Source organism: Amblyomma americanum, chromosome 4, assembly GCF_052857255.1.
Source record: "Amblyomma americanum isolate KBUSLIRL-KWMA chromosome 4, ASM5285725v1, whole genome shotgun sequence".
In the NCBI taxonomy this organism is placed as follows: Eukaryota; Metazoa; Arthropoda; class Arachnida; order Ixodida; family Ixodidae; genus Amblyomma; species Amblyomma americanum.
The window spans coordinates 160,038,755-160,058,124 of NC_135500.1; the positions used below are offsets into that span (position 1 = coordinate 160,038,755).

Here is a 19,370-nt window from a genome sequence, read left to right on the forward strand (position 1 = left end):
ACCTAAGTATAAAACAAATTTCTATAGCATCGAGTAGCAGTTCTTTTAAAAAGCCGAAAATGAAAGCTCTTGTCCCGTTGAAAGTTGAAAAATTGAGTGCGTAAAAGCATACGTCGTCTTTCTTCGCTTGGCTTCTTCACCAGCTGCCGTCGATAAAGTTCCGGCACCGAGGCAGCCCGAGCAGTGTTGAAAGAAGCCGATTATCGCTGCACGTTTATTCTTCCCACCGCTCAACTCTCAAAAAGTACAAAAGTTTTCCAGGAGTTCGATGTAAAAGTAATCATGGAAAAAGCAAAACGACTGTTCTTTCTTGTTCTCTTACAAGGTTCTTGTGCAACCAAGGACACCGTGTCTATCCTCTTAACGGTACATTTCTTTCTTTCCCTGGCCGGTTGCACTGAAGCCTCCTTTTATGTTTTGAAGTCATAAAAAACGGAGGCTTTTAAAAGCAGAGGCATGGTACGCGAAAAAAAATAACGAAAAAGAATAATTGCACTCATTGACCCTGCGGCGCCAAAAAGGGTTCAAGGTGTTTTACGCGGGCGCACAAGGATGGTACATGGTTTCTGATGCCGAAGCTCGTAAAATAGACGCCGCTTAATAAATTTAGTATTTTAAAAGGCATCATATGTTCTCATGATCACACAAAAAAAATCACGATTTCTACAAGACCATAAGAAATCGATTCAAAGCAATAAAGATATGCTCACCATTTATTATGTTAATTCAAGGCCATAAAGATATGCTTGCCGTTTAATAACTCCATTCACAAAACTGCGGCTTTCTATCACGCGCACTTAAACTACTCAAATACTGTTGTAAGCATGTCGCACAGCTGTTGGTAGCTTATAAATTCATATTTTGTGCTATTGGTGCCTGTTAGGTGTGTATAAGCGACCAATAAATTCAAGATGGGCATGCAGATTACGGTGGCTGCAAATGGTAATAAATTATCAGGTGCTGCCGCGAGCAACAATACAAGGTTGTATCTGGTCCTATGCGAATGTCTAACGAGTGTGGTAGTGCCGTGAAATAGTACAAATTGTGCTCATAATAGGTAAATACTCTAATTGGACATTTATAGGTCATGGAATGCCTTGATTCATTAACAAAATAGTCTTTTCGTTTATAAAACCTTTAAGGACGAAACAAATATGATAACTCACGCATCGTTTTGGGCGTCTCTTCGCAGCTTTTGATTTTTATCTTCAAAAATTAAAAAACGCTTATCATTGGGTGAGCGATATCTTCCAACGCGTAAATAGAAACGGCATGAGGGCTTCAGCCAGTCACATGTATGTATGTATGTATGTATGTATGTATGTATGTATGTATGTATGTATGTATGTATGTATGTATGTATGTATGTATGTATGTATGTATGTATGTATGTATGTATGTATGTATGTATGTATGTATGTATGTATGTATGTATGTATGTATGTATGTATGTATGTATGTATGTATGTATGTATGTATGTATGTATGTATGTATGTATGTATGTATGTATGTATGTATGTATGTATGTATGTATGTATGTATGTGTGTGTGTGTGTGTGTGTGTGTGTGTGTGTGTGTGTGTGTGTGTGTGTGTGTGTGCGTGCGTGCGTGCGTGCGTGCGTGCGTGCGTGCGTGCGTGTGTGTGTGTGTGTATGTATGTATGTATGTATGTATGTATGTATGTATGTATGTATGTATGTATGTATGTATGTATGTATGTATGTATGTATGTATGTATGTATGTATGTATGTATGTATGTATGTATGTATGTATGTATGTATGTATGTATGTATGTATGTATGTATGTATGTATGTATGTATGTATGTATGTATGTATGTATGTATGTATGTATGTATGTATGTATGTATGTATGTATTACCTCAATAAACAAAACAAAAACAAACAATCATACCGTACGTCCTCAAAAGCTTCAATTTTGCCTTTGGATGCGGGCTGAGTTGTTCCCATAGCAAGTTGAGCGCCTGCCATTGCGCCATCATTAAGAGTGATTAAAATACGTATTCTGGGCGTGTCGTTTTTTTGTCCACAGAACTATAACATCAGATCGTTCTTGCTACTATCTGCTGAATTATGCACCCTAAACATATCTTCATTGATAAACAGAAAAAAAAAGATGGGCTAGGGCTATCATGTGATGTCACGCGATAAGCGGGAAATCTGCTTTAGCAGTGTTCGCTTTTTCGTTTCACCTTGACAAAGATCCTTTTCCTATTGAGGGTTTGAATTTAATTCCGCTGTAGCTTTTTCGTTCCTCTGCTGCGTAGGCTTTTTTTCGGCGGAGAATTCTGGTGCGTGGAGGTGGGCGATGAGTGGCTGCATCAAACACACAGATCGAAGCGCTATTCACGAGTAAGGACTGTATTGTTAAAGCAGTGAAATCACTGAGAAGTTTCGTGTTTCACGTACCCTCCATATGTGGAACTCGCATTTCGACATAATAATTTCAGGGTGCGAAGAAATGCAAACATTGTTAAGCGATGGGGATTGAAGGCGCTATGCAACGTATCGGCATAAAAAGCAGCAATTATTTTCAGACTGCCGAACACGAAGCGGCAACAAAGGACTGGTTTATTCGTCTAAACGGACTGACTACTCCAATGGCTGCAGGAAGAAGAGTTGATTTCATGAAGAATAAATGTCACACAATGGGAAATGATGCTTCGCAAAACTCGTACGAATTGCTGACGGTAACCGTACATGAATATTATCCAGTCTTGCCTTTCACACGAGCAAAATACAGTCTGCTTGAAACAATAAGCAATGCGTGGCCATACGGGCTGCTCAGAATTGTTAAAGCAACTTACTTCAACCTGTCTATGCAGTTCTGTCTACGATAACCAAACTATACTGACGCACTACTGGAGTTAGGAGCTTTTTTTACAGTGAACTTTCACTTGCCTGAGGTCTAGTCGTCTGAAAGAACCTGGACCACGACAAGAAACTACTCTTAGCCATTCACTTCATTATGTTGGATAGCCGACAACAATGTAGCAACGGAAGTAAATAAGTTAAGCAATATATTGAGAAGCGAATGTTTCAGAACTCAATAGCAATGTTTTAGCGCCTACGGTAGTTTTCGCTTTTCTAGTTTTATACCGCATACCATATTCCAGGCAATTTCAGTTTATGCGGTCGGTTAATATGGAGCCTAAGGTGTAAGTCCACGAGATTTTATTTAAGTCGTAATGTCACAAATTGCCCTCTAAACGTAACCAGCTATAACTTGGAATACACAGATTAAAATCCGAGGTATTGTGATCATTTTTATCACTTTCGAGATCTTGAAATCTTCTTTAGCGGAGTTGTGTAAGCGTAGTGTTTCGCAGCCAGCACTGATGATTATTGCCGCACAGCATTGTTATCTTTTTCTCTATATGTTCCTCGGTAAACGTCACTAGCTCGCGGCCTTTTTATTTTGATAGTAAAGTGAGAGGAGACCAGAGTTCTCTCTAATTATTGAAGATGCGCGACAATCTTTGTACGATGTTCGAGACTGTTCTCTTATAGGCGTCTTATCTCGAAATGACCCGTCATAACATATATATTCAGACCGGTCGAGAACCATGAAAATTCTGATCTTCATCAACTTTCGAGCCCAGTCTCTGTCTGCGGGCACAGGATCGCCAAATAAACAGTTTTTGGGTTTCACACCCGTCTACTAGACTTCTTAAGGGACTGTCGGCCGTCACCACAACCTGACAATTTAGTAGAGAACGCGGGTTTCACTAGGCACACAAACGTTCCAAAAGACTTTAGGGCTCGTTGTTCGTTCGTGATTACAGTTTATAGGCTTCGCAAGCAACGACTTAGGGCATCTTTTGGCGCGACGTGTTATAAGAAAACCATGATTTCTGTTCTTGCAGTTAACCAGTTCTGACGTTTAACGTTCGTACTATTTAGGGAGGACAGGAGTAAGAGGAACGAAAGCAGCAAGGAAAGAAAAAGGACACAAGATGATTCGCAGGCCATCTGCCGCACCTCTGCGGGCACGAAACTTTGCCTATCTAAGCAGGGACATCGTCTTTTTAAAGTTCTCTAGTCATAATTACACAGGGCGTGACTTAAGTTTCTAATAGCACCACCGATGATGTTTACAAGTTAAATCGGGGACGTGTTGACATCGCAGCATCAGCGTTCTGGGGCCGTATTTTTTTTGTAGATTATATTTCTCGCAATTCCTTTGGCCCTATATGATCTGTAGATGCCACCTGTGGCGTGAGGGTTGATGGAAAGCAGCCATTCATCGGTCACCATGTCAGTGCGTTAACTTCCGGAGAAGACTAGCCACCATGAAAAGAACAGAAATGCCTCGAGACTACTAGCGCAGACTTTCAACTATTATTATGCGATGCTGTAGACGAGTAAAAATGACGAAAAGGAAGGCAACAAAGAAAAATGAGAAGGAAAAGAAGAAAATAAAACCAAGCAGAAACCAGACGTAACTCATTGAGACCTATGCGCTGAAGCCATTTTTTTCTTTTTTTCTCTGGGGAGCTAATAACATTCTTTTCCTTGTAGTCGAAGCCATAGACAGGTTGCTTACGCACCTCCCGCCATTTGTGCATTAAACTTTAATAAATGCCTCCCGCAGCACACTTGCTATTGTGCAATTAGACCGGAGTAGGACAGACGAGCGATCCAGCGAAGGCTTACACTCATTCTGGAGCAACAAAAGGTGACTTTGCCAAGTGCGTTCAGTAGAGATTTGTTGTAGTTGCGATCTAGCTACCTTTCATTCAAGTTCCATCCTGCCTGGTACACGTAGGCTGCGCCGCATGAGAGTGGGATTCTATAAACAACCTCTCTGACAAATGCTGAGAACTTTTCTTGGTGCTTAACACCGCTAGGCTATTCAATGTTCAAGTTTCTTCTTTTTGACATTCCCTTTCGCGCCGAAGGGTCGAAGTTTGTTGGCGCTTAAAATACGACTGGTAGTTTACGCCTTTCTGCCGGTATTTTTAGCATGTGCGAGAGAGCATGCGATAGGCCAGAACAATAGATATCATATCAGTTTCTTTAGATTTTGCGATTTGCGGTTAACGAAATACTTACACAGCTCTTCAACCTCCGGCACCAATAGAGGGTTTGGATATGCAACTGCCTTCATCCGTGTCTCTTGCGAATTGTCGCAAAAGTAAACTCAAAAGAAACCACGGGAGCAAGGAATAGCCTTAAGGCGTTAAACATTAGAATAAGTTTTACGGGGTTTAAAGGGCCAAAGGGACTCAGTTGATGAGGAACGCTGTAGTGGAAGACTCCGCAAAATATATCGACCACCTGGGGTTCTTCTAAGCGCATTGGCATCCCACATTACACGGGCCTCAACCATTTCGCTTCCATTGAATTGTGTCTGCCACAGCCTGAATGGAACCCGCGCTCTTCGGGTCAGCAGACGAGTACCATAAGCACTGAGCCACCGCGGCGGCTTTAAGCACTAGAATAGGGTCGAGACCTATGTCCAAGGACTCATATATACGGGACTGGGCATTCCTAACATCACATTTATAGATTCCTGGTAGTCCTCATACCATTCCTGGCACAGTGGTGCAGCGGTTTAGAGATACGCCACTGCCATGCGATGGCAGCTGCTGCCAACCGTTGGGCTTGTGCGAACCAGGTGGCTCTTCGCGAGCAACCTTTCGCGACCGATTATTAAGTTACCTGTCACCTGCCTCTGTGCGCAGTTTTCTCACAAACCGGCGGACAGGTGGCAAACTCCACAAGGTCCCGTGACATTGGTGGCCCGCCTGCCACTGAGAATGCTTCTCTGGGAATTTTTCGTGGCCTTTTCGGCTCACGGTCAACGACGCCGACGATGTCGACGACGTCGGCCTTTTTGCAATACGTACTCCTAAACGCTATGGCAATTAGGTCCAACAGCAAGATGGGGAGGGGCGTGAATAATATGCAGAATCACATTTTTGTGAGAGAAAGATCACTTTACTCAACATCAAGCAAGTGTTTCAAAACTGAAAGTGACAATGACCGTACAGTATGCGCAAACTCAATGTGAAAATAAACTCGCCAGTCGCAGTTACTTAGATTTTTTTATATCCCCCACCCTCTACGTAAGGCATTAGAGCAAAAAAAAATATTTGGCTTCAAATTAGTGTAGTGCATATTTTGCAGTGCTGTGGAACCTTCCAATGCTGACACGGCTCATTGGTGTCATTCGTTTCTTTAATTTCTGTGCCAAGTGGAGCCCGTGGGAGCGCCTCTTTCCCACGATATCAGCCGCACAACTGATGATTAGCAGGTTACCCAGAAGGAAGGCACCTATGTCATGTTTACAATATCTCAACTGATAAGACAGCCCACAGAGACATATATATATATATATATATATATATATATATATATATATATATATATATATATATATATATATATATATATATATATATATGAAGGGAGCCAACTCTCACCGAAACCAAGGTGCATAGGGGAACGTTAATTTTTTTTTTTTATTAATGTGTTATGCTTATCAGTGGGATAATAATACTTAGATTAATAAATCGCTTAAAGAAAATTACTTATAAAGCAGAAGAAAAAACAACCATGCCGCCGGTGGGATCCGAACCCACGACCTCCGAATATCGCGTCCGGTGCTCTTACCAACTGAGCTACGGCGACGGCTGTCCAATCTGCTGCTCTCGTGGGTATTTATGTTTACTGGGTGTAAGCGAGCCTTGAGAGTGTTCACCAGCGCCACCCTCGACCGTAGCGGCGGACGTAGCACGTCCTGTAACACCGCGAGCGTGACGTAGGACGTCATCTGACGGTGAGGGCGGAAACTGTGCGAGAGCCCTCTTATGCTACCTGTGGCATCAAGACTGCCAGAACCGAGACCCTCGTTAGGCTATTAGCAGACAAGTTAAAGGAAATGAGGGGCCCGTTTGACAAATTTATGAAGGGAGCCAACTCTCACCGAAACCAAGGTGCATAGGGGAACGTTAATTTTTTTTTTTTTATTAATGTGTTATGCTTATCAGTGGGATAATAATACTTAGATTAATAAATCGCTTAAAGAAAATTACTTATAAAGCAGAAGAAAAAACAACCATGCCGCCGGTGGGATCCGAACCCACGACCTCCGAATATCGCGTCCGGTGCTCTTACCAACTGAGCTACGGCGACGGCTGTCCAATCTGCTGCTCTCGTGGGTATTTATGTTTACTGGGTGTAAGCGAGCCTTGAGAGTGTTCACCACCATATATATATATATATATATATATATATATATATATATATATATATATATATATATATATATATATATATATATATATATATATATTAGGTTGGGGCAACCTAAAAAGTTGGAAAAATAATAATACCCAGCCCGCACCACTGAAGTATAACAGGCTTAATTTAATTTGAATATAAATGAAGAGGCCCGAGGGCAATGGTATAATTTTGCCACCCAAGGTGGCAGACAGAGACAGTCTCAAGTGACTTGCGCATCACAGGATCAAAGATGTGGCGAGAAATTGTGCTGTCCTTTTTCCTTCTCTCAGGGTAGCATTCGCGGCTGTGCTGATGTAAAAGAACTGGCTAACACTTACACCATAAGGAAGCACAGCGTGCTGATGTTTTCTTTCTTCATATTTTCGTGATTTCAACGACAGCATGTTAACTGACCGGTGAACACGTAATTTCCTTTAATGCCTGATGGCAAAGACATGATTAGTCTACTTGAAGCCGCCTATTCTGGATGATCTTGCAGATCCGGGAGGATCGCAATGTTAGAGACCATAATAATGGGCTCACTGATTTACTCCATTCTGAATGGTGGAGAGTATACAGTTTCAGTCTGCTAATTTTCGCCTCTGCTTAATAAAATATCCCCCACCGTCTTGATAAGACTCTTATCTTCTTCGCTCGGCTTGCATAGACAGCAGCCAGAGCCTGCAAAATGGCACAGTCGTTTCTCAAGCCGGCGTCATTTATCACGACCTTTTTTATCAACCTCGCCCCAGACGCGCCTTCCTCCGCGGTCGGCGGAACGGGCGGAGGCTGGAAAGGCGATGCGAAGATTGCGGAGCTCTCACTCGCGCCTGGACTAGCCAAGCCAAGCCACGCCGGAGGCTTTGCTCTTCCTTCTCTTTTCAGACGAAAGCTTTCCGGGCTTGTTGCTCACGCGCATGGCACTGAGTCTTTTTTGGTACCACGCAAGAGACGCTATCAATTGACTTTCTTCACACGGGCGGCGCTTCTCCACACTTCCAACTCCTCACCTCACGCGTTCCTGCTCCCAAGCTACCACTTCGCCGCACCCCCCCCCCCCTCCAACCTCCCCGTTCTCCTTCCTCTGAGGCTCCTTTACGCATCCAACGGTCCTGTTCTCCAGCAGTCCCTTCAAGTGTGAAACTTTTCTGAGGGAAATAAACTCTCAAGAGCGCATGGGGACATCCTTCGAGGCTCCTTTTGCTGCGGGACTCTTTGGCACCAACATCGACCATCCTGCTTCCTGCAGCTTTCTTATCTCTCGTGCATCCGATTCGTCGCAGTTATTTGAATGGTCTCCCTTTTTATTTTATTTTTCTCCCGCCACGTGTCGAGAAGAATACTCGCGTCGATCACTCGCTTCCCGCTCTTTTCCGGTTCCGTTTCCGCTGCTAGGCTTTTATACTTATTTTATAAAATTCGAGACAGCCAGTCAGGAATCAATAAAACGCTTTCCTTTTCTCCTTTGCAAAAGGTGTTCCGGCGACTCTTAAGAACTGTAGCGACAGCTGGTTCAATATCAACAGCGTGTCCAGAGTAACCATTTTTTTTCCTGCGAGTTTAATATTGCTACCCTGGCGGAGTGACCTGGCTTTTATTTTCGTTTTCATGATACCGTCTTTGCGAGAACACTGCGTGAGTTACGTTTGGCTGCGTAGCACTTTCAAAACGCTAGTAGGTAGAAATTATAGTATTGCTCCTTATTCGACGTACATAGGGACAAAAGAATGCGAAATAGATCCCGCAAAGTGCTTCGGAATATGGTAGTTTTAGCCGCAGGGAAGAACTTCCAAAATTATTTTGGGAAGGATTTGTCTTAGAAAGGCTACACAGAAAAAGAAACGAACTCGGGCGTGTAACCCTTACTGAACGAGAGATCACTAGTTCCATATTAATAATGTAGATCCTTCAACGTTTTTAAGCGGGTACATCTGTATGGTTCCGGCCGACACGTCGAGTGCATTACCAGCTCGAGACAATCTTAATATTAGCTGTACAAGTTACCAAGTCGTTTCTCACTGCTCTCAAATCAAAACGGCCAAGATGAACAATCTTGATGCCGTCCATGCCCAACTAAAAAATTTTGCGCAATATTGTTTTTGTTTCTTCCGATCATTCAATGTGAAAACTCATCCACTTCAATTTGTTTCTCCCTTCAAGGATCGGCGTCTGATCGCTTAAGAGTTCTGCGAAGAGTTTTCTGTGCAATGTATTTTGTTCCTTATTTTTCTCATGCTCCCGTCCGTTCTTGTGAACGATAACTGACGACCATGCTAAAAGAATGAAATGCGTTTAGACGGTGAGTGCACGAACGAAGGCACTGAGAAATAATCAACAAAGAAGACGGATCTATGTTTCCAATGTTCCGATACTTCGGAAGCGATATTGAAGGTGAGCTGACACCAGCAGCTGCTGTTGAAAAGCGGCGCCACTGGCTTCGCTGCCCCTAATCCCCTCAGCTTCGCAGAAATGGTACGCATGTATAAAACAATCCTCGATCACTCTGGCGGCAGAAATTCAGGCGCCACTAAAGGTACGTTTTACGCTGGAAAAGATGAACAGAAGCTTTTCTCACATTACCCTTACTCTGAGCAGTCACGGACACCGTTGTATGTAGTGCGGCCTGTACGGTGGTAACCGCATAATCATCATTATTGCGTATTGCAAGAGGTGCCTTCAGGTGCGCGTTTGCTTAATAAAGCTAGAAATAGGGTGTGATACGCTATCCTTGAATAAAATGCCGCGAAACAGAGACGAGCACGGGAGGAAGACACCAAAAACACGAAGGCTTCTTGTTTGTGTTTGTGGTGTCTTCCTCCCGTGCTGGTCTCTTTTGCGCTACATTCTATTCTAGAATGTGTCACCAACTAGCCCAGCAAAAACTTTTATTGATACGCTATACAGGACGTAAGTTCAGGATTACGAAATGCAACTACAAAACTCTGTAAGTGCCACCGCCGAATGCGAGGTTTCGAAGGACAAAGTGAGGCGGCATGAAACGAGTTCATAGATGACATTCTTTTCCGCAACATGACATCATTTCCAGCGCATGGCAGGGATCCGCTCAGACATGTGCCTTTAAACAGTACTGACCCAATGTTGAAAGGCAGCTCTCCGACTTCCTCTGCGACAGCATGCTGAAGAAAGGCGCCGCCTATGCTTAGTGCCAACATTTCCATTAAATCACTGGCATACAAAAAGTACGCCAGGCTAAACGACCCCACGAGAGAAACATGATTGATACCGCTCAGTAAGGCTAAAATGTTGCCGCCACATTCATTTTGTCTCACTACTTCGATTATGCCAAAATATCGGCGCTACACTTACGGTCACATTTACCTGCTCGAGACTACCTTCGCAGGGCAGCACGTTTTAGTTTTTTTTACAAGCATTTCAAAAATATCCCAGCAGCCAATCATGTCATCCAACAGGCACGTCTTATATCCAGCCATAGAGAGCAGAGCGCTGTATATCCGGGGCGCACTCATACCACAGCGTTGCAGCAATCGCTCTTCTTCAAAGTTTTTTTGCAGAAAATGTTATTTGCAGAGTGCTGTTCGCGAGTGCACTGTACTCTTTAATTCGTGGGTAAGGGACAAAGAGAGCTTCTAAAAACAGCGGAAATCTAATACTCTGCCAATGAAAGAAGGCATCGTTCCTATGTCTGCCTTCCCTCATTGCTATTCCTTATATCTTCTTTTTTCACGACAATACACGCATCCATCATACCCTTTCGCTCCATTAATCCGCAGAGAGACAACAAGCATTTCCGGTACGCCGGTCTCTAATCTATCAGCCAGAACCAGTGGCGCACAGCCTGCTCAGTCTGCTTTGCCCTCCAGCATTTTCTTTCCATGTCCGAATTCCTCCGCTTTTCCATCACACAGATGTCTGCGCCCGCTCCACAGCGACTGCAGCCAACCGTTTCATTTTTTTCTCTTTTGGACGTCGGAATCGCTGAAGGAACTCGTAAGCCTTGTTTTTGTGTGACGAACAAGTGGGTGACAAAACTTCTTCGCGCAGCGCGCCAGCTGCTTCTCGGCGTCTCCAGCATCGCCCAATGCACGTCGCCATCGTGGCGTCGCCGTATGGTTATGCCCTCGGAGCTAGTGTGCAGCCAAGGAGAAAGTCTTCGCTGCGCCGAAAAGTGTAGTCCAGGCGAGACCGAGGCTGGGGCAAGCTTTGATTACTGATATTAGCGCGGCGAGCGACCTGTGACAAATGCTGCCTTCTTTCCGTGCCAGGGGTGAGGCTTATGAGCTGCCGCCGCTTTCTTGCTTTGGTTCTGGTCTTCGGTCAGTGACTGCCGCACTAAACAAAAGGCCCGCTTATTGTGCAGATAGAAGCGCTAACGCCTTGCTCGCGAGGAGGAGCACGGAGAATAGCCAGAGCATTAGCGATTGCTTTTGCTGCAGAGCTAGCTTTATGAGCGTCGAATGCTGGCGTTATACTTTTACCAGCGGGCAAGTATGTTAGCCTTGGGACTCGAACTACCATCTTCGGGAAATCGCTAGTTTACGCTTAAAATACTGATTGTAGCCACCTTAGGCCACTGAGGGGCTGCTTTGTGGGTACTTGCGCTCACCTAGTGCAAATAAAACACAAAAAAAGAAGAGAGCGCTTATTCTACTATCCGAATTATTGTTTTTTGTGTATAGATTGATATATGAACTTTGTTGCCAGTGTAAACATATGATCTTGCAATGAAAACTTCGAAGCAATGCGCGACATATCACCTAAGCCTCCGAAAAGTACACAGAAAGACGTTTTGAAACCGCCTTGTAAAATCTGAATCCAACTGATGCTCTCCGTGCCTGTCAAAATTGGTAAGAGCGTGCCCGAAATTTTCAAGAAATATGGTAATGTATGCTCCCGCTCAATATGAGCATAAAAAAACGAGGTGAGGTGGAAGCTCCGTCCTGCAGCCAGTGACATCCCGGCGGCGCTTCTGCAGTTAGCCGCCGACGTGAGAGCAACGTATACTTAATGTTTGCGTAAGTTGGTTCCCCAATGTGAAAGAACATTGAAGTAATACAAATCGGAAACCACGCTTTGTTCACTTCGGACGCGTTGCAAATCATAATGACGGAAACAGTAAGTAGTTCTGTCATGTGAATGCTGCTTTTCTGCTGCCCTACTCAGGATGTGTGAAAAGAAAGAGGAATAAAAGCCCAATTCTGATTTTTTTTTTGAACAATTGAAGATACGAAGCTTTTCATGCATAAAAGACGAATGAACGGGGCAAGGGTGGATTTTTATATTTAATTAGGTTATTGTACTGTATTGTGTCTCCTGCTTTCCATAATTTCTGAAGATTCCTACGCTTAAGTCCAGCGTAATAAGCGCTTACAACATTTATCAAGTGAAATTGCTGTCAAGTGAAAGCGGACACTGCTTCCCTCATCCTTTCCTGAGCACAAAAAATTAGGTGACATTTTCGCTGTTTTCACTTGCCAATACGAGTAAACAAGGGCAACTGTCGGAAACCTTATAGTACTGGAATTCGCAAAGTGATAAATATTTGTTAGATGGACAACGCGGGCGAATTGAAGTTGGTCTGTATCGATAGGCTACAGCGGTCCAATCACAACTAGACCAAGCTCCCCGCAAACGGAACTTTTATCAGTCAGTAAAGAATGAGAAACGAAACACAGGCGTTGCCAACCCCGGCCGATTTGCAAAGTGCACTTCGTGCACCGCCGTCAAGTTTCCTTCGTGGATCCCAGAGCTCACGCTGCAACGGCATTCATTTCAAAACGTAGGGAATCTGTCCTTGTCGGTAAATAGGACACCTGTGTCATTTAAGTTGCGTTAAAATGTGGAAATGTGCTTTCTCAGCCATTAATTCGTCCTAAGCTACCGGACAAACATTAACGCGCCCATAAAGTGCCATCGAAGTTCTTACTGCGAACAATCACTAGATGGGGTTGTGCTGATGGCCCTTTAAAGAAGAAAAGAAAAATCATTTTCGGGTGTTGCTAAACGATAGCGTACGACGAGCAAGAAAAGAAAGTTGTTATTTTACGCTGTTCAGGACGAAACAGTCCAGAACCTGGGAACTCTCCTTTGTCTGGCATCCATCACGTTTTCTGAAAACATGAAAGATGTGACCTTTTTTTCTATCTCTGTTGCTTTTCTGTGTGCGCCTTCAAGAGCTGCGGTGAAACTTTCAGACTGATTTAGAGAAAGTTTTACTCTACTATGATTTTCTTACATTGCCGCGAATCTTTCGTGTCGGCGCTTTGCACCGAAATGATATTCACCCTTCCCTGCTATTCGCGTCGAGACCACTTTTTCGTCAAGATTGTTGAATTCAAAATACTTCATGTACAAATGAATGAGATAATAAATAACAGAAATATTTCGGCTTGAAAGAACCGCGCAATGGTTCTACTCCTGTGAGAAGTCGCAGCCCACTCACGGTTCCAAACTTCGTGCTATGAAAGACGTACTCTGCAAGTTCTCCCCGATCAACGATCGATACGCGAGATTGCCGCATCGAAAGAAATGGCAGGGTGCAAATATATAACCGCACTTCCATTCTTGAGAACACGTTCAATAGGCTTTCCCTTTACCATGGCCACGGAAGCGCTTGAAAGGAACTTCTTTTCCCTGTATGTGTATGAAATTTCTCGTACGTAGGAACCTTTGTTGTGTGCACCTTCAAACCTCAGACTATTACATGAAAACATTTTGGCCAGCCCATACTCTTTCAATTGTATACGTGAAGACATTCATAAGTAATGATCTTTGCTTTCGGCAGAAACTAATGTGGATTATTGTGCCCGATCCTGTGCCCATGCCCAAAGGTGATCACCCGCACGAATACACGCCGGTATCTATAGATATATGCATAGCACACGTCTGTGCACGAATACATGTAAGCTTAGTTTATATGTACACAGAAATACAAAAGGAGTAATGCCACTTCTAGTCTTCCAGGAGTAATAACTTCTTCGTTGAGCGGCATGCCGCTTTTGTAATCCTTCAAGCGCCAAGGGAGTAGTGAGAACAGTGTTTCATGCCGGTTATCTTCGCCGCTGCAGTGAAGTCACAATAATCTCGACGTGCGCAGAGTGGAGCTGTCATTGAGGAAGTGTCCAACTTAGTTTTGGTGAAACCTGAAGACTTGTACATACGGTAGTCCACACACTTTACTCTTTTGTGCATTTGTGTCAATAGACGCTGCATGCCAGGCCGGATACAGCTTTTCAAAACATTAGAAGTTAAACGCGATACACCGGAACGCTCATGCACGATAGGTTCTCACGTTCATCTCTAAGCCCCTTGTAAATGATGCAAGTGTACTCCCCAGTGCGTCGTTCAGACTATTCTAGACAGGTGTATGGGTGTCTGTACGCATGCATCAGTCATGCATGAGCACTTCTAAAGCAGGCTAAAACATGCACCATCATCTCTAGATCCAATTACTAACTAGCAAATTCCGTGACAACGAAGACAGTCTTCACAGCTGCTTTTCTTTGTTTGGTTCTTACCCAAGTGTGTACCCTGGCTTTTAATAATTTTTTCCGCAGTTGATTATCTGCATAAACTTCCTGAGCCTTCACGACTAATTACTTGCGCGGCCAAGCGAGCTCCTGTCCAAACGTCTCACCGGATTACTCTACTTTACTTTTTCTAATCATCGAAGCGAACAAGAAACCCAGTAACGTTAAAGCCTTAAATGAAGCTCTTTCATAAGCAAACTAAGAAACGAGACTACTCCCACCCTAAAGAAAGTTATCCAGACGGTAAACTCAGCAGCTGATAATGACAAACGGAAAGAAGGCGAACAGATAGGCGAAAAAAAAGGTAATCAAACGAGGCCGCTTTTCTCCTTTCAGTGGGCGAGCAAGCGCTCAACTCTGCAGCTTTTGATGTGCAAGGCACCAGGGTCGTCTCCTTAGCATCATCTCGTCTCATTTCGCCTGGCAGCTGCCCAACTTCTCTGTGCTGAACTGCTCGCTCGTCATTAGGCAGCTGCGGTCATTAGCACGTCCTGGTCTAGCTTGTTGCCCCTCTTTCTTCACGTTTCTTTAGAGAGTCGGCAAAGGATAATTGAATTTGCCAGCCGAAGGTGCGACGCGGGAGCAACAATGGCGGAACATATGTGCCGAACTTTAAACGCTTGCTTTCGTTTTCCCGAACCCTATCCGCTATTATGTTGTCTAACTATGTCAAGATGCGTTGTGAGACACGTTCGCCAAGCACAAAACAGATTAATAACAGTCCTTAGAAGACAACAGAATGGTGAATTGATGCTATTTTGTAAATTAGAACCAGGCGGCGACGGTAAGGGGCTTTTAATGTGTTGCTTCTGAAGAGAACAACCCTGTATGCTGATTAGAGGAACCGAACAAAATGAAAAAAAAGGAAAGCACTGAAGAAAAATGCTGCTTGTTTTTTCAATATTTCAGGCCGCCAAGTGGACAGCTAACACTGATGCCATAACAACAATGGAAGAGTGAAATAAATAGATGCAGATGAAAGCATGGCGAAAAGTCGCAGACGTGGGAAAATACTTAGTTGGCTTAGGTCGCCCGAGCAGTCTCTTTTTGCTTTTGGACTCTGAACAATTCTAACCGAGTGCTCTGTCCAGGAAAATTGCGTTCAAGTAGCCCAGCTGCTATCGTGCAAAGGCCCGGTGTTGTAATTAGCGAGTACGTCGGTACAGCAAACAAACACCCATAGCAAAAACGCGGCTGCTGCGGCGCCAAGCACCCTGAAGTTGCACGTAGCTGTCCGTTCAGTTAACAGCGCAATGATGTTTCATGGTTACTAACAGGCAGACATAGATGGTTAAACTGCTTTGCTTTGTCTGTAGCAGTGTCCGAGCGAATGTACATTCCTTGCGTAGTAAGCCAGAGGCTACAGAGATATATGGCAACATTTACGCAACTATTTTTTACAGAATATGAAACGTTTCCTCCATAAAGTGAAATAAAATTTAACAAGATTATGTCACTACACACACACACACACACACACACACACACACACACACACACACACACACACACACACACACACACACACACACACACACACACACACACACACACACACACACACACACACACACACACACACACACACACACACACACACACACACACACACACACACACACACACACACACACACACACACACACACACACACACACACACACACACACACACACACACACACACACACACACACACACACACACACACACACACACACACACACACACACACACACACACACACACACACACACACACACACACACACACACACACACACACACACACACACACACACACACACACACACACACACACACACACACACACACACACACACACACACACACACACACACACACACACACACACACACACACACACACACACACACACACACACACACACACACACACACACACACACACACACACACACACACACACACACACACACACACACACACACACACACACACACACACACACACACACACACACACACACACACACACACACACACACACACACACACACACACACACACACACACACACACACACACACACACACACACACACACACACACACACACACACACACACACACACACACACACACACACACACACACACACACACACACACACACACACACACACACACACACACACACACACACACACACACACACACACACACACACACACACACACACACACACACACACACACACACACACACACACACACACACACACACACACACACACACACACACACACACACACACACACACACACACACACACACACACACACACACACACACACACACACACACACACACACACACACACACACACACACACACACACACACACACACACACACACACACACACACACACACACACACACACACACACACACACACACACACACACACACACACACACACACACACACACACACACACACACACACACACACACACACACACACACACACACACACACACACACACACACACACACACACACACACACACACACACACACACACACACACACACACACACACACACACACACACACACACACACACACACACACACACACACACACACACACACACACACACACACACACACACACACACACACACACAATTTGCGTAATTTATTCAGTTGTTCGCTTCGCAATGGGGCGTTTATTGTTGAGGAACCAGACAATTCGTGCTTCTTTGAGAACCTTTTTGTGTCATCACTCTGTACATCAAACGTACCTCAAAAAATTTTACCTGGGTAACTTTATTAGTAGGCAGCGAGTATCATTTCGATGTTGAACACACTAATCAACGCTAGTACTTGAACACTTGAACTTGTTCAAGGGAATACAAATTCTCTGGTGATTGGTGGGTCGATCTGACTTAAATGAGTAACTTTATGGGACATCACTCATAATTGTAAGGCAGGTGTGGGATGCTGTAAGAGACTAAGTGTTATAAACACACTCAATTTTTTTGAAACCTTCTCATGCATAGCGTAATCTTGCTTTTAAATTTGTCCTGCGCCCGCACGTAGTAGTTATTACTGTCATAAAAAGCAATCAGATGTGATTCTGACAATAATTTTGTGGAAACTGTAGGTTATAGTAAGATATTGTAATAAACTTATTAATCTCAATTGTGTGTTTTTGCAATGCACAGAAATATCTTGCTGTTAAAATTTGTACGGCCCACGCATCTAGTTGTAAATACTGCTGTAGAAAAATAATTGGCTGCGATTTTGACAAAATAGCAGAAAACGATAAGCCTACTGCCGAAGGATAAGCGGAAAACATTATTTTTATGGTGCGATCTGATGATATGAGATAAACCCGCGTTCTTAAACGGCAACATAGTGGAAAAATCCACTTATCCGAAATTTCCGGATACGGCATGACAAAAGAGATCATAGACATTTCGTTACATCCACCTTTATTGCACACTTAGTTTTCTTGGTAAGTCTTCACATCTGACTGCTTTGCACACATGTTATTCTAGTCCATGTCTGATCTCCAGTGTCCATCGAGAGTGGATCCTGAAGGCGGTTCGCGCACAACCACTTCAACATAAAAGTGGCATCCGATCACGTGCGCACCTGTCTGTTAGCTTCAATCCTCTTCTCAGATCACTTTGCTCCTCGCTCTCCGCCTTCCACGGTAGCCACCGACTGGGCTGTTTCCGTGCCAACCACCCTAAGGTTGCGACTTCTTCCGCCCGTGTCAGGGCCTGCTATATTCAAGGTAAACACCCTATGGGTTCTTCCGGTTGCAATGATTTCTTTCTCTTCCATTGTTCCGTCGCAACCGTGGGTGGTGGGCACTTTTTTTCCAACATGGTGGTTACAATGCTCTCGCGTTATAAAATGTGACTTCAGTTTTTATTTATACGCCGAGACGCCATTTTAACCGCCTCTAGGGAACGACCTTAAATGACAGATCCGGAATAAATTTGACAACCACACTAGCAGCACTGGTCACGTCATAGAAAAGCGTTGCATTCTCAAAAGATGCGCCGCTGAAATCACGGGAACCTTCAACTTTTTTCGCGACTGCAAAAGGGAACCTTTCACAGCATCTGTTTTTTTGAGGATATATACCTTGGACATTTTCCTAAACATGGCTTCTGGGGGAGGAATATTCAGCACTCACCACCGCGCACGTGAACCAAGCGGCTCTTGACTCGTCCCAGTTCGTTGGCAGCCACGCAACGGTACGTAGCCAAGTGCACCTCGGCGCGGAACTGCGAACTCTGGAAGGGCCGCAGCACCATCGATCCGTCCGCACGGAACTCCCGAAGACCAGGAACCTGAGTGGCCGTTCCGAGTGCTTTCATGAAGTACACTACTTGAGGTGCACATTGTTGCGACTATGGAATACACTGAGTTCAAAGAGCAATCAAAAGTGTGCAGAAGAAAACACAGAAAAAACTAATATCACTGCCACACTTACACGCTTTTTTTTTAGCTAGTGAGGCTAGCCTAGTAGTGCTGTTCGAGGAACTAACGGGAATTAAATTGGATGTGATAGGGCTTAGCGAAGTTAGGAGGACAGGTGAGGCGTATACAGT

General features: G+C 44.2%; 1 protein-coding gene across 1 annotated transcript in view; it reads right to left on the minus strand.

The window, feature by feature from the left end:
* LOC144128601 (cell adhesion molecule Dscam1-like) overlaps window positions 1–19,370 on the minus strand; it is a 91,827-nt gene that overhangs the window by 68,261 nt on the left and 4,196 nt on the right. The window contains exon 2 of the mRNA XM_077662132.1: window positions 18,953–19,109. Within this exon, the coding sequence (XP_077518258.1) occupies window positions 18,953–19,109 (157 nt within the window). The remainder of the gene's footprint in view (window positions 1–18,952; window positions 19,110–19,370) is intronic.